The following is a 13,165-nucleotide window of genomic DNA, read 5'->3' on the forward strand; positions in this document are numbered from 1 at the left end:
AAGGGCTTCTGGGTGTTGTAGTTAGACATATTCAACCAGCAAGAAATGACTGAGGCGTAAAATTGTGTAATAAACATTACCAAACAGTTTGTGCTGCTGTGATCTGAACCTTATAGGACTTTTACCCCGCGTAAGCCATCCGTTACCTCCGTGATTCAAAAACGACGAGGACGGAGATTCAGAGGGACTACATGTCCCATAAAGCGCTGCACGTCGAAGGCCTTTGGAGAGCGAGGTCGGCCGCGGCGCAGGCGCGGTGTCGCGACTTCGGCAGTGGGGAAACATGGCGGCTCCGACGCTAACGGGGAAGCTGTATTCCCTGCTATTCCGCAGAACCTCCACCTTCGCCCTAACCATCGCCGTGGGTGCCCTGTTCTTCGAGCGTGCCTTCGATCAAGGCGCGGACGCGATCTACGAAAACATCAACCAGGGGGTGAGGGCCTAGGCCATCCCTGACCTTGGGCCCAACCTGAGCGTGTCCGTGGGAATGGAGGTGGGACCGGACGCCATCTACCTTTACCAGGAAGAGGGGTAAACCCTGGGCGTCTTCTGTCTGTAGACTGCCATCTGGCCTTTCTGCCGGGTGTGAATCCTAAACCGTTAAAGCGAGGTCCATAGATTCCACGTTGCAGGGCGTTTGAATATTGCGATCGCCCACTTTTCCAGGTGCAGAAGCCCAGTCAGAGCAAAGGGCTCACTAGGGCTGCAGCACCCGGAAGTCAGGGCTGGGACGGAACCCCCTGTCTCCGCGGAGGGTTTCAAGGGCAGATTTGAGCGGTGGCCGTTCGCGAAAGGGACATCTCCTTAGACATCGTGGCTGCCTTTTCAGAGGGCGCTTTCGGTGCCCAGGGCTTTGCGCGCAAGCGGCGTGGTGTTGATTATGGTTCAGAGTTGGGGCCGTGAAGTCAGAGAGCCCTGCATGGGAATACTGGGCCTCGGTACTTAATAACTGTGACATGAAGTTGGGCAAATTTCTTAACGTCTCTGAGCTTCCCTTTTACCTGTGAAATCGATCACAGTAACGACCTCGGGTTTACTGTGACTATTATTCGAGACACAGGCAAGATGCCTCAGTGCCTGCTAGGTGCTGCCACTCAGAAAATAACACTCGTATACCCAGGTTGCGGGTTCGATCCCTGATCCCGGGTGGGGGTACGTGGGGGGAGTCAACCTACCAATGTTTCTCTCTCACATCCATGTTTCTCTCTCTCTCTCTCTCTCTCTCTCTCTCTCTCTCTCTCTCTCTGTCCACCTCCCTTTGTCTCTAAAACACCAATAAAAACATGTCCTCTGCCCTGACCGGTTTGGCTCAGTGGATGGAGCGTCGGCCTGCGGACTCAAGGGTCCCAGGTTCGATTCCGGTCAAGGGCATGTACCTTGGTTGTGGGCACATCCCCAGTAGGGGGTGTGCAGGAGGCAGCTGGTCGATGTTCCTCTCTCATCGATGTTTCTCTCTATCCCTCTTCCTTCCTCTCTGTAAAAACAAAAAACATGTCCTCAGATGAGGATTAAAAAAAAAAGAAAAAGAAAATAACATGTTACATTCCTCAGGAGAAATTGGAAGCATAAGGTAGGGAGTAAGGCAGGCACTGGGCTTGGTGCTGTGCATGCTTTATATCGTTAAATTGTGGCTCATACGAGGGCAGGTCTTGTGCAGATGGGCCTGTTCCACCATTCACTCTTGTCTGCAGTGCATAGCTGTCTGACGATAGATAAGCCCAGGCAGGCTGTGTTCACCAACGCTGTGTTGCCTGCGGCAGGGCCACTTTCTGCCCCTTTAAAGCTACTGCCACCGTTCCATCTCCTGCAAGCAGTCAGCCGTTCCCCATGTTTGGGAAAGACGTCTAAGTATGTTGTCATCACTTCTGTATTTTTAGGAATGAGAGTCCAGCTAGTCCCTGACCCAGAAATCACAGGTCTGAGGAAACTGAGAATGGCTCAATGTGAAGTGTTTGGGACCTCTGTACTTAGGATCCCTTAGGTCAGTGATGGCAAACCTCTGACACGCGTGTCAGAACTAAATATTTAGTTTTTGGTTTATTAAATACAATTATATATAACAATTATACATTTATGTTATTTAAACTATAAATATCGTGAAATAATGTTTTTTCCTCAAAGTGACACACTACCCGGGTTATGCTCAGTTTTTTGGCGAAGTTTGACACACCAAGCTCAAAAGGTTGCCCATCACTGCCTTAGGTAATACCTAGAGTTGAAGAATTTAACCAGCTTCCAGGCTCTGCTCCTTAATAAGTGTACTTTGGGGTAGCTCCCTCAATCTCTGTACCTATAAAAGTAATATCATCTTTTCCCACTTACTTCACATGGTGATTGAGAGCATCAAAGCATTTTTTTTCTTTTTCATCCTCACCTGAGGATATATTTTTATTGATTTTAAGGAGAGAGAGAAACATTGATGTGAAAGAAACATTGATCAGTTGCCTCCTTTCTGGGGAATGAACCTGCAACCTGTGCCCTGATGTCTATTGAACCCATGACCTTTCGGTGTACAAAACGACGCTCCAACCAACTGAGCCACACCAGCCGGGGCTCAAAGCGTTTTATACACATTAGGAATGTGTGACACGCCTGGTATTGCTTCCAATTTTCCCGCTGCAACTGTCAGGACGTGGTAAGAATGTCTCTCAAGCTTGTTTTAGGGACCCGGGCAGTGGGAATGTAATTGTACAATGTGAGGGGTTAAACTGAACGTTTGTGGCTTTTGTCTTTAAAATGCAGAAGCTGTGGAAGCACATCAAGCACAAGTATGAGAACTAGTTCCTCGGAGACGCCCATCAGGGCCGGATGGACCAGGTCCACCGCCGGCTGTTTGCCCGGAGCCGGGGCCTCGGCGTGAGAAGATGCTCTCAGCACTGTCCACGGACCACGTTAGCTGTTGTTACGAAACGCCTTCGCCTGACAGACTCTTAAGTTCTGCTGTGTTTGAAGTGTGATTGGTCAGCGTCATCAGCAAATAAATGTAAGCTGTCCTTGAGACCTGCTTCCGCACTGGCGCTTTATTAACTCGACGCGATCGTCACTTGTCAGTTACTTGGGACCACTTCAAAGTCCTCTGCCAACTTCCGAAGGGCAGCTTCCATTATTTCGGGTTTCCCAGTAACTTCCCAAGAATTTCTGGTTTTCAAAACATGAGCTAGAGTTGGAGATGTTACCTTCAACTTTGTCTTCCAAACCGGTAATTCCATTCTTAAATCATGCAGAGGGGAGCTAACTGGCTTGGCCATGGGGAGGCACTATGGCCTCAGCTGGGAAAGAAAAACCCTGGTCTGAGTATCTTGGGGCACCCCAGTCCCCAAGAGTCTAGTCTCCGTTCTGCCTTTCGCTTGCTGTGTGTCTGGGCAAGCTGCCGTACTTCTCTGGGCCATAACCCATCTGATGATTGAGTTAGGCCAGAACTGAAAGCCTCCTGCTAGAGTTCTGCCCTCTAAAGAGATTGGTTTATCACGGTACGCACAGGTTTGAATCCTTGCTCCACCAGTTCTAGTTGTGCCAGGGAAAAGGCTTCTTTTATTGTTTGTTTTTATTGATTTCAGAGAGGAAGGGAGAGGGAGAGATAGAAGCATCAATATCAATGATGAAGGAGAATCATGGATGGGCTGCCTTCTGCATGCTCCACATTGGGGATGGAGCCCACAACCCAGGCATATGCCCTGACCGGGAATCAAACTGTGACCTCCAGGTTCATAGGTCAACGCTCAACCATTGAGCTGTGCCGGCTGGGCTGAGCTGAATTGTGAATGGAACTTTCAGCCAAGTAAAGATCAAGAGTAAGAGCGTTCCCGGAAAAGAGAACAGTCAGTGGGAAGCTTGGTTTATCCACTGAACTGAAACGAGGAGGGAGGGAAAGAGGGTCAGACACTGTGTGCCATGCTAAAGGAGTTGGGATTTTATTCTAAGAAAGGGAAGCCCCTGGAGAGTTTCTGATCAATCGCTTACATTTGTCAGCTGCTTAGTATGAGCCAAGCATTGTATTAAGTGCTTTGCAGTTTCCCTGTCACTCAGTGTGAACAATGATCCAATAATCCATATTGTTATTACCGCTGAATGGCTCGAGTGAAGTGTAAAGAGCACTGGTTTTTAAGAATGGACAGTCCTGGGTTAGAATTCAAGCACCATCGCTCCCCGGCTGTGTGAACTCAGGCAAGTTACTTACCTTCTCTGAGCCCATTTCCCCATCTGTGAAATACCCACGGTGAGAGTGCACAATGGCAGCTACGACTCCTCTTATTTCTGGAGATGCTGTCATCTTAACGGGGTGTCAGGAGGAGTAAGGGTCACTGTGCAGTAAACCTTCCCCCGCGGCCGCTTCATTAACCCAGCCAGAGGCTACCCAGAAGCCTAGGTCCTGCAGGGCTGCCTGCCAAGGCTCAGAACTCCTCAGCTCTGGGTGGGGTCCAAATTGTCCTGGCAGCTCAAAGAAAAAAGGAGAGCCCAGCCTTCAGAACATTCTAGGCTCGTCCCCGGTGGACACGAGGATGCTGCCTATCACAGGCTGGGATCCCTGGGAAGCAGACTCCTCAGTGCACAGGGAGCTTTATTAAGAAGTGCCCTGGGGGTCAGCGAAGGAAGGGAAGGAAACAGAACTAGCAAAGGGAGAAGGCAGATGCAGGCGCAGTCTCGGCGGAGGCTTCTGCTGACCCCGACCCCCAGGGAGTTCTGAGAATGGGGTGACCTTTCTGAGCTGTCCTGAGCAGGGTGAGAGGGCAGCCCTTTTCAAAAAATATATATTTGTTTTAAATATATTTGTATTGATTTCAGAGAGGAAGGGAGAGGGGGAGAGAGAGAGAAACATCAATGATGAGAGAGAATCATTGATTGGCTGCCTCCTGCACGCCCCACACAGGATCCTGGTGCTGCAACCTGGGCATGTGCCCTGACCGGGAATCGAACCATGACCTCCTGGTTTATGGATTGACGCTCAACCACTGAGCTACACTCGCCAGCAAGAAGGCAGCCCTGTATAGTCCCGTCGATCACCCACTGAGGCTGCTGCCTAGGAAGGAGTCAGAATGGGGCAGGGCGGTTCTTGGCATGGCTGGGCACTTCCAGCATCCCACTCCTGTGGGGGATCCGGCCACCAAATCTGAGCGTCCACCACACCCCTCTACGCCCTTCTCAGGCCCACGAGAATGGATTTGCAAAACAGAAATAGCTAGATATGCTTTTACTTATTAAACTCAGAAGGGTTTTGTTACTGTAATACCTGTCATGAGCAAAGAGATGCGGTCTGGTCATTCTCAAATCCTGCTGGTGGGAAGGCCAACTTAACAGTCAAAAACTTTGACCCAGCCCAGCCGGCGTGGCTCAGTGGTTGAGTGTCGACCTATGAGCCAGGAGGTCACGGTTCAATTCCTGGTAGGGGCACAGGCCCCGGGTTGCAGGCTCGATTCTCAGTGTAGGGCATGCAGGAGCCAGCCAGTCAAACGATTCTCATCATTGATGTTTCTATCTCTCTTTCCCTCTCCCTTCCTCTCTGAAATATCAAAAAATATATATTTTTAGAAAAACTTTGACCCAGCAATTCTATTTCTAAAATTTACCCGGAGAAAATAATCGTGGGTGTGGATGAACATTTAGCCAGCAGGCTGGCTGCTCTTTGTAGTTTAGTAGCAAATAATGAGGAACAACCTAGGTGCACACTACAGGGCACTGGCCCAATAGAATACTAGTAAGTCCTTAAAAAGGATGAAGATGAGAAATGGGGAAATGTTCACCATGTCTCACTGACACAGTGGTGGTAACAGCATGTGTCTGTGGTAAGATCCCTTTTGTGTGTGTGTGTGTGTGTGTGTGTGCGGAAAACCAATGTGTATATTCCTTTTCCTGGAATAATGCTAGAAGGATAAGAACTAAAATCCCAACTGTAATTATGTCCAGGTGGTAGGATTATGGTGGTTTTCTTCCTCTCTGAGCGTATTACTGCTTTTGTAATAAGGAGAGGGGGGAAGCAATGTAAGCGATTAAAAAGAAATAGATTCCATCCTGTAACTCAGCCAGCCCTTCCAATTAGAAGGGACAAGGACTATCCTACAAATGAGTCTGGAGTCTTCCAAGGAAAGAAGAGAAATCAATGAATTTAAAGTGTCTGAGCAGCCTTAGCCGGTTTGGCTCAGTGGACAGAGAGTCGGTTCGATTCCGGTCAAGGGCACATGCCCCGGTTGTGGGCTCGATCCCCAGTGTGGGGTGTGCAGGAGGCAGCCAATCAATGATTCTCATCATTAATGTTTGTATCTCTCACTCCCTCTCTGAAATCAATAAAAATATATTTAAAAGAATAAAAAAATGTCTGAGCAACGATCAAAGTTGGAGGGAATACAAATTCTTCAGGCAAGATGGAAGTCATGGCAGCTGCTTGAGTATTAGTGAGGGATGGGCACTGTGTACCAGGGGCAGGCACAGCCCCCATGGGACACACACACACACACACACACACACACACACACACCTGCCTTCTCTGGGCACGCGCCCAAGGCCCGGCCCGGGCTGGGTGCTGTTAACATGCCCCGTATCCCTGGATCTTCATGCTGAGGTGGGCGCTAATCTCCACCCCATTTTACAGGTGGAAGTGAGGCTCAGAGGTTAGCGCCTTGCCCAGGGTAACAGCTAGTGAGAGTGGAGCGGGACCGCTGGCTCGAGGCTACACCCACAGGCGCTGCTCCACACCCTATAAAAACCATTTTTCTCTTCACTGGGGCCTTGGCCTGAGAGGCTTGGATTTACGCACCGACTGAATGTCAAGGGCAGACTCCAGCCGGCCTCAAGGACGAGGCGATGATGAAATGCAGAGGAAGTGTTGGCCAGGAGCCGTCCTGCTGACAGCCAGAGTACAGGGGTGCGGCCCGCCTCCTTGCTGCCTAGAGCCCTCCTCAGCGGCCCTTCCTCTTCCCTGCGTCCTTGGGAGGCTGCCAGACCAATGCCCCTGCTCAAACACCGTCAATGGCTCCCCACTACCTGCAAGATCGAGTTCAAATTCCTTAGCCTGACATGTAAGACCCAGGCGACCTCTACCTGCACTTCAGAAACCTTCCAGCTAGGGTTGCTGCTGTGGGTCCCTTTGCCCGCCCATCACGTGCCTAGGCGTGGGCTGTGGACACGGAACATGCCTGCGTTTGAACTCCAGCTCCGCTATTCTCCAACCGAGCGACCTGGGGTGGGTTGCCTCCTCTCTGTGAGCCTTGGTTTCCCCGTGTGGGAAATGGGGTAACAATAATAATAACTCACAGAGGATATGTAAGATAATGCTTGTGGCTTATTAGCCAATGTCGTCTGCAGCGAGTGAACGAACAGGGGCTCCCTGCATGGTCTTCAGGGGCCAGTGCAGAGCTTTGGGGATGACTGTACAGCGGAATCACCTAGGTGGCCCCCACCCCACACCCCTGCTGTTTAAAACCATGTTCCCCGACATCCTCCCATCCCTCGAGGCCCACTCACTTTCTTGTGACCCCCCCCTCCCCCTTCGTGTCCGCTGGCAATGTCATTTCAGCATCTCTGACACGGTTCAGACCCAGCAGCCGCGTGTCATCCATCCGCAGGCAGCTTTATCTCCTCCCCACACCAGTCACCCTGAACCCCACGCCTCTCCGCTCTGTCTCCCCTCCTTCCTGAGTCTGAACAGACTTGTCCCTCCCACGCAGGTCTCCCTAGGGCTGCGATTCCCTGGGACTCCTTGTCGGCGGGGCTCACTGAGTTTTCCTAATGAAACACCCTCTTTCCAGGGGGTCCCCCAAGGGGTCACCCTTCCTCCCACAGGCCGGCAGGGGAGACCGGCAGGGGGGAGGTTTGGAAAAGACGTTCTGCTCGGCTTCCTGCTGGCCTCCTCTCCCCTGTCCCTCTGTCAGTGGAACCACTCGATCATATCAACAGAAGCATGGTGTTTAGAACAAAGAAGGTGGCATGCCCGCTTTCCCATTCTTAGTCGACCACCTGTGGAGTATGACGGCTTCTGGTTCAAGGGCACAGCCTAGACCAGCGGTCGGCAAACTCATTAGTCCACAGAGCCAAATATCAACAGTACAACGATTGAAATGTCTTTTGAGAGCCAAATTTTTTAAACTTCAACTTCTTCTAACGCCACTTCTTCAAAACAGACTCGCCCAGGCCGTGGTATTTTGTGGAAGAGCCACACTCAAGGGGCCAAAGAGCCGCATGTGGCTCGCGAGCCGCGGTTTGCCGACCACTGTGCTAAATGAGGGTTATAATCACATTTGTCACCTGTCTTCATTCAAGGATTCAGTGAGGTGATTCCCAGTCCCACAGGGCTGAGCAGGTGCCTCCTCCGGGTCCCCAGGGCACCCATCACACACTAATGGGGCGGGATGGTGCCTTTTTCTCTCTCCACCAGGCCACCCTGAGCGTGAGAGGTGAGGGGCACAGAAGCGGGCTGGGGCACTGGCAGGCACCCCAGCCCTGTGAGCAGGGCCCGGTGGTTCACTAGCCGGCCTCACGGTAGGCCAGGACCGCACCCACCTTATGCCAACGTCCTGCCAACATCTCCCCTTTATAGATAAGACACCGTGAGAGGCAAGGCCACACCTTGTTCAGAGTTACAGAGCCAGGAAGTGGCTGAGGCCAGCTCGACTCTTACCCCAGAACCAAGCCCTGCTCTGAACGACAAAAGCCAAACAGGCCACTGGCCATTCAGGACCCTGATCCCCAAGGAGAAGTTCTGGCCTGGCCATTGCAACCCAGGTATGTGTCCTTGACTAGGAATCGAATCCGAGACCCTTCGGCCCAAAGGCCGATGCTCTAACCACTGAGAGACCAGCCAGGGTTCGTCCCCACTTCTCACAAGAAGAAACCGAGGCCCAGAGAGGCCCAGAGACAGACGGGAGGTTACACAGCTTATTGAAGTCCAGGGCCCAGGCCCCAGCCTGCCGACCCTTCATCGAGTGGTCCTGTCACCCCACCCCCTCCCCGGCCACCTTTGTGACCCATGAGCGAGCAAAAGGACAGGCATGTGTGTGCGGCTGGGAAGGTTCCGTGTGGAAGAACGCTAAGGAGATCAGACCAGGCGCGGGGAGATGGGTGAGGATCGGCAGGTAAACTCTGCAGGTAAAATCCCTAAGTGGCCAGGAATCATGAAATCGGTCCTCACCCCGCGGGGGGCCCCTTTGCTACCAGGCTCCTCTGGGACAACCACTTTAAGGAGGAGAAAGCCATAATTACTGCTCGGGATGACAGCGCACGTCAGGGACATGTCAACGTGCCGAGGGTGGGCTCACGCAGCCAGAAAAGCATGATTTCATGTTTGGAAAACAGGAATTAAGTGCCCGCTGTTTTTGGAATTCAGGGCACAGCGAGTGAAGCTTGGCACAGCCGCCCTGGCTGGCAAAGACCCACAGGAGCCCCAGGGATTCTTAAGCGGGGAAAGCTCCCCGCCTCCGGGGGAGGAGGGAGGATCCGAGACCGCAGGGCCTGTGACTGGGGGAGGTTGGAGGCTTACATAGGTTAGAAATTGGGGGCTAGCTGCCCTTCAAGGCTCTCGGCGTTCTGCCAGTCTGTAGAATCCTCTCGATGACTATGGATCGTGGGAAGAGAATTCCCAGTATGATGTGAAGTCAGAGTTTCGTGCTCATTTTAAGACACTGCCACCCCCACCACACCAAGGGCTGTGGTCATGTTCAGACCGATTTGTTACCCTTGGTTCAAGCTGCAGCATTGCAGCAACCTCAGGCCGCAGCCGAGGCCCCTGCCGGCTGCTCCGGCACCTATAGATTAATATTGATTTGTTGTTCCACTTATCCACACATTCACTGATTGAGTCTTATATGTGCCCTGACCTGGGATCGAACCTGCAACCTTGGCACATCCGGACGATGCTCCAACCCACTGAGCTACCCAGCCAGGGGAGCACCTATAGATTTGGGAAAGACCTGGTGCTGGGCTGCCCCTCGCTCCACGGGGTGATCTGGGGAGCTCCCACATGGGCCCTGGCTCCCCTCTCCCCTCGCTGAGGACGACCCTTTCCCAGCGGGATTCCCGGGGGCTCCCCAGCTCCTTCTAGCCATCCCATAAGCATGTTCTGGGGTCCAGCACTCCCGCCTCACCTCTGAGCCCCCTCACCCTCCTCTTTGATGTCAAGTTCCTTTCAAGGTAGGCTCTTTCTCTTGCCTTGTCTTCCTCATTTTCCGTTCTTCCCACTGGCTGCCTCCCCTCCGCTTCCTGGCAAAGCTGGGGCAGAGCCTTAGCCTGGCTGATCTTGGCTGCTGCCTGACACTGTGACCCCACCCTCGGCTTCTGGAAAGTCTCTTGGCTCTCGGCCACTTTCTGTTGACCTTGCCTACTCACTTCTTCATTTATTTATTAGGACTTAGCCAAACCGTTACTAATAATTTTTCCAAAAATGTCTTAATATCCAGATCCCCCTTGGACTGTAAACTCCATGAGGGTGGGTACCAGGGCTTTCTCACACATGCCTGTGCCGCGCCTGGCACCGGCAGATCTTGGTGAGCGTGTGCTGAGTGGACACACTTGTCCTCCCCTCCCTTGGCCCGCCCAGCCGGGCTGAGCGCCCATGCCCAAGCTCTGAGGGCAGGCAGCAAACATTCAAAGCTAATGCTCTGGCCCAGCCTGTGTGGCTCAGTGGTCGAGTATCGACCTATCAACCAGGAGGTCAGGGTTTGATTCCAGGTCAGGGCACATGCTCGGGCTGTGTAGGGGGCGCGCCGGAGGCAGCCGATCAATGATTCTCTCTCAGCCTTGATGTTTCAATTTCTCTCTCTCCCTTCCTCTCTGAAATCAATAAAAATATATTTTAAAAAAGAAAAAAAAAAAACACAAAAAACAACAACGTGGGTTCTAGAGAACAATCCTGGGACTGAATCCCTCCTTAGCCACCTGCTAAACGTGCGGCCTTGGGCAGGTTGTCTGCCTTCTCTTAACCACCATCTTCTCACCTGTGTCTGAGAACGAACAAGATAAGGAAAGGAGAGAGCCCAGCGGACACTCTGGCCACGTAAGTCCTCAGTAAGTGCCTTTATTTTCACTACAATTCATCGTGGTCTCATCATCGTGTTCAGTTCACGCACACTCCCTTCCAGATTCGGATTTGGTCTCCATGCAAATCTTTTCTTTTTCTTTCTTTCTTTTACATTTTCACCAGCATGTATTCTGCTTCCAAACTTAAAAAAACATTATTCTTGAATATTTAGTTTCCCACGTGGCTAGCATCGTTTCACTGACATCATATAAAGGGGGTGTTCCACTCCCCCCCCCCCCCGGCATTTTTGGTGGGTTTGTTTTTATCTTTATTCCCTCCCTGTGTCATTTACCCCAAGCTCTTGGTGTAACAGGGACAGGCAGGTTCTGGACAGCCATCTCCTCCCCTGGCTGCACCTGCTGGCTCAGGGGCCCTCAGAAAGGCTCTGCGCGCAGGCCCTGCCGCTGGCTCGCCCTGGGCTCCGGGCAAGGCCCTCCCCGTGCTCCCGGCTCCCTTCCCTTCTGTAAACAATGACGCGCTCTGTCCACCCACTCGCGGCACAGAAGCACTGTCCAAACAAACATGCTAACCATCGCCGCCACTCGCGGGCCAGAAACAAACACAAGGCTCTCTCAGAGGCACAAGGTCTTAAAAGCTTCCTGGGAAAGGCCTGGAAGAGTCATGTTCTCCGCCAGGGACCAGAGAAGGCACTTGGAAATTCTTGCTTCAGAAGCAGGAGCGGTGGGCCCCCGTGAGCCAGCGGGCAGGGTTCAGGGCCCCCATCCCACTTCACTTAGAGCACTTGTGCCACGGCCCGTTTTAAATCTTGGGGCTGCCTCCGAGGATTTAATGGGCACCAAGTGTAAACCATTCATCTGGGCCAATGTACCCACTTTGCAGATGAGGAAACTGAGACCCTATGCGGTGAAGGGGTGTGCCTGCCAGCACCATTCTGCACGACCCTGAGCTGTTTTCCAAGCATCCCTGAAAGGGTGCCCTCCAGGTCTGGAATGAGAAAGCATGCAGGTCCTCCAGGGAGGCTAGGTTTGACCTGGCGGGACGTTCTGGAAAATTAGAAAAATCCCTTCTGTTTTCTCAAGGCCTTTAAACCAGGAAGCTGGTGCGGCCTGGACACCACTCCGGTGGTCAGGGGGGGCAGACGACAGGGAAAGTGAGAGGGGCCAAGTGAACAGCAACCGATAGGCCATGCAAAGGCCGGGAGCTCCCCTGACCCGCCTCCCTTTGCTGCAGGGACAGGCCGGGTCGGTGACAGAAAAAGAACGGCCCTGCCCCTGCCCCTGCCCCTGCCGCTGCCCCTGCCCCTGCCCCTACCCCTGCCCCTGCCGCTGCCCCTGCCCCTGCCCCTGCCCCTACCCCTGCCCCTGCCCCTGCCCCTGCCGCTGCCGCTGCCCCGGCAAACGCCTGCGGAGGAAGCAGCCTTCCTGCCGCCTGCCTGCGGGGATGGCGGACCTGGGCCTCACCTCAGCTAGTCCGGCAGCGCGAGGGGAGGACAGCACCCCCATCTCAGCGCTGCATCTCCCCCGCACCAGAGCACGGGCGTGACGTGGGAGAAGGCTATCGATTTTCACTTGAGCGGGCTGACCGCACAAAACCCATTTGTCAGGGCCTGTCTGCCTCGCTGCTCCCGGGGCGCATCCTAACCACATGCAGATCAACCGTCCTGGCAACCGCAGTGGTTCGTCAAGGTCCAGCGGGCAGGGGCCCGGCTCCCGCTGCTGGGATCAGCCCAGCAAACGCCCCGCTGCCGACCGGCCATTGCTCAGCCACAGTGAAGGCCCAGGAATCGGGGTGACGGCAGCTGCTGCCACGCTAGGAGCCAGGTGGCCATGCCTGGGAGGGGACTCTGGGGAACTAGGCCCAAGTCCCACTCGCTCCAACAGGGCTTGGCAGTAACAGCCTCACTCGCTTCTTCTGATCTCCGAGCCCTGGTTTTTGGAGGATTCATGAGTAAACGCACGACCAGGAGGCACTGAGTTCTGGTCCTGGCTCTGCGGCTGGCCAAGTGTCCTCAGGCCAGCAGAGATGGAGATGACACCACCCAGGGGTCTGGGGCCTCACAGAGGCCAGGGGTCAGTCTGTGTGTCCATCCCCGTTCTCCCACTTCCTAGCCATGGCCCCGGCAGGCACGGTCAGCTCTCAGTGCCTCGCCTTCCTCATCTGTGCTCCGGGGTTGACAACGGGGCTGCCTCCTCGGGGGAGGTG

At 53.4% G+C, this 13,165-nt stretch overlaps 1 protein-coding gene across 1 annotated transcript; it reads left to right on the plus strand.

The window, feature by feature from the left end:
* Positions 1-237: 237 nt before the first annotated feature.
* Positions 238-2,998, plus strand: UQCR10 (ubiquinol-cytochrome c reductase, complex III subunit X). The gene is made up of 2 exons (XM_079762742.1): positions 238-433; positions 2,743-2,998. The coding sequence occupies exons 1-2, from the start codon at positions 284-286 to the stop codon at positions 2,779-2,781; spliced, it is 189 nt and encodes a 62-aa protein (XP_079618868.1). The 5' UTR covers positions 238-283; the 3' UTR covers positions 2,782-2,998.
* The last annotated feature ends 10,167 nt before the right edge of the window (positions 2,999-13,165 follow it).

Source organism: Cnephaeus nilssonii (genome assembly GCF_951640355.1).
Source record: "Cnephaeus nilssonii genome assembly, chromosome: 22".
NCBI classification, from domain to species: Eukaryota; Metazoa; Chordata; class Mammalia; order Chiroptera; family Vespertilionidae; genus Cnephaeus; species Cnephaeus nilssonii.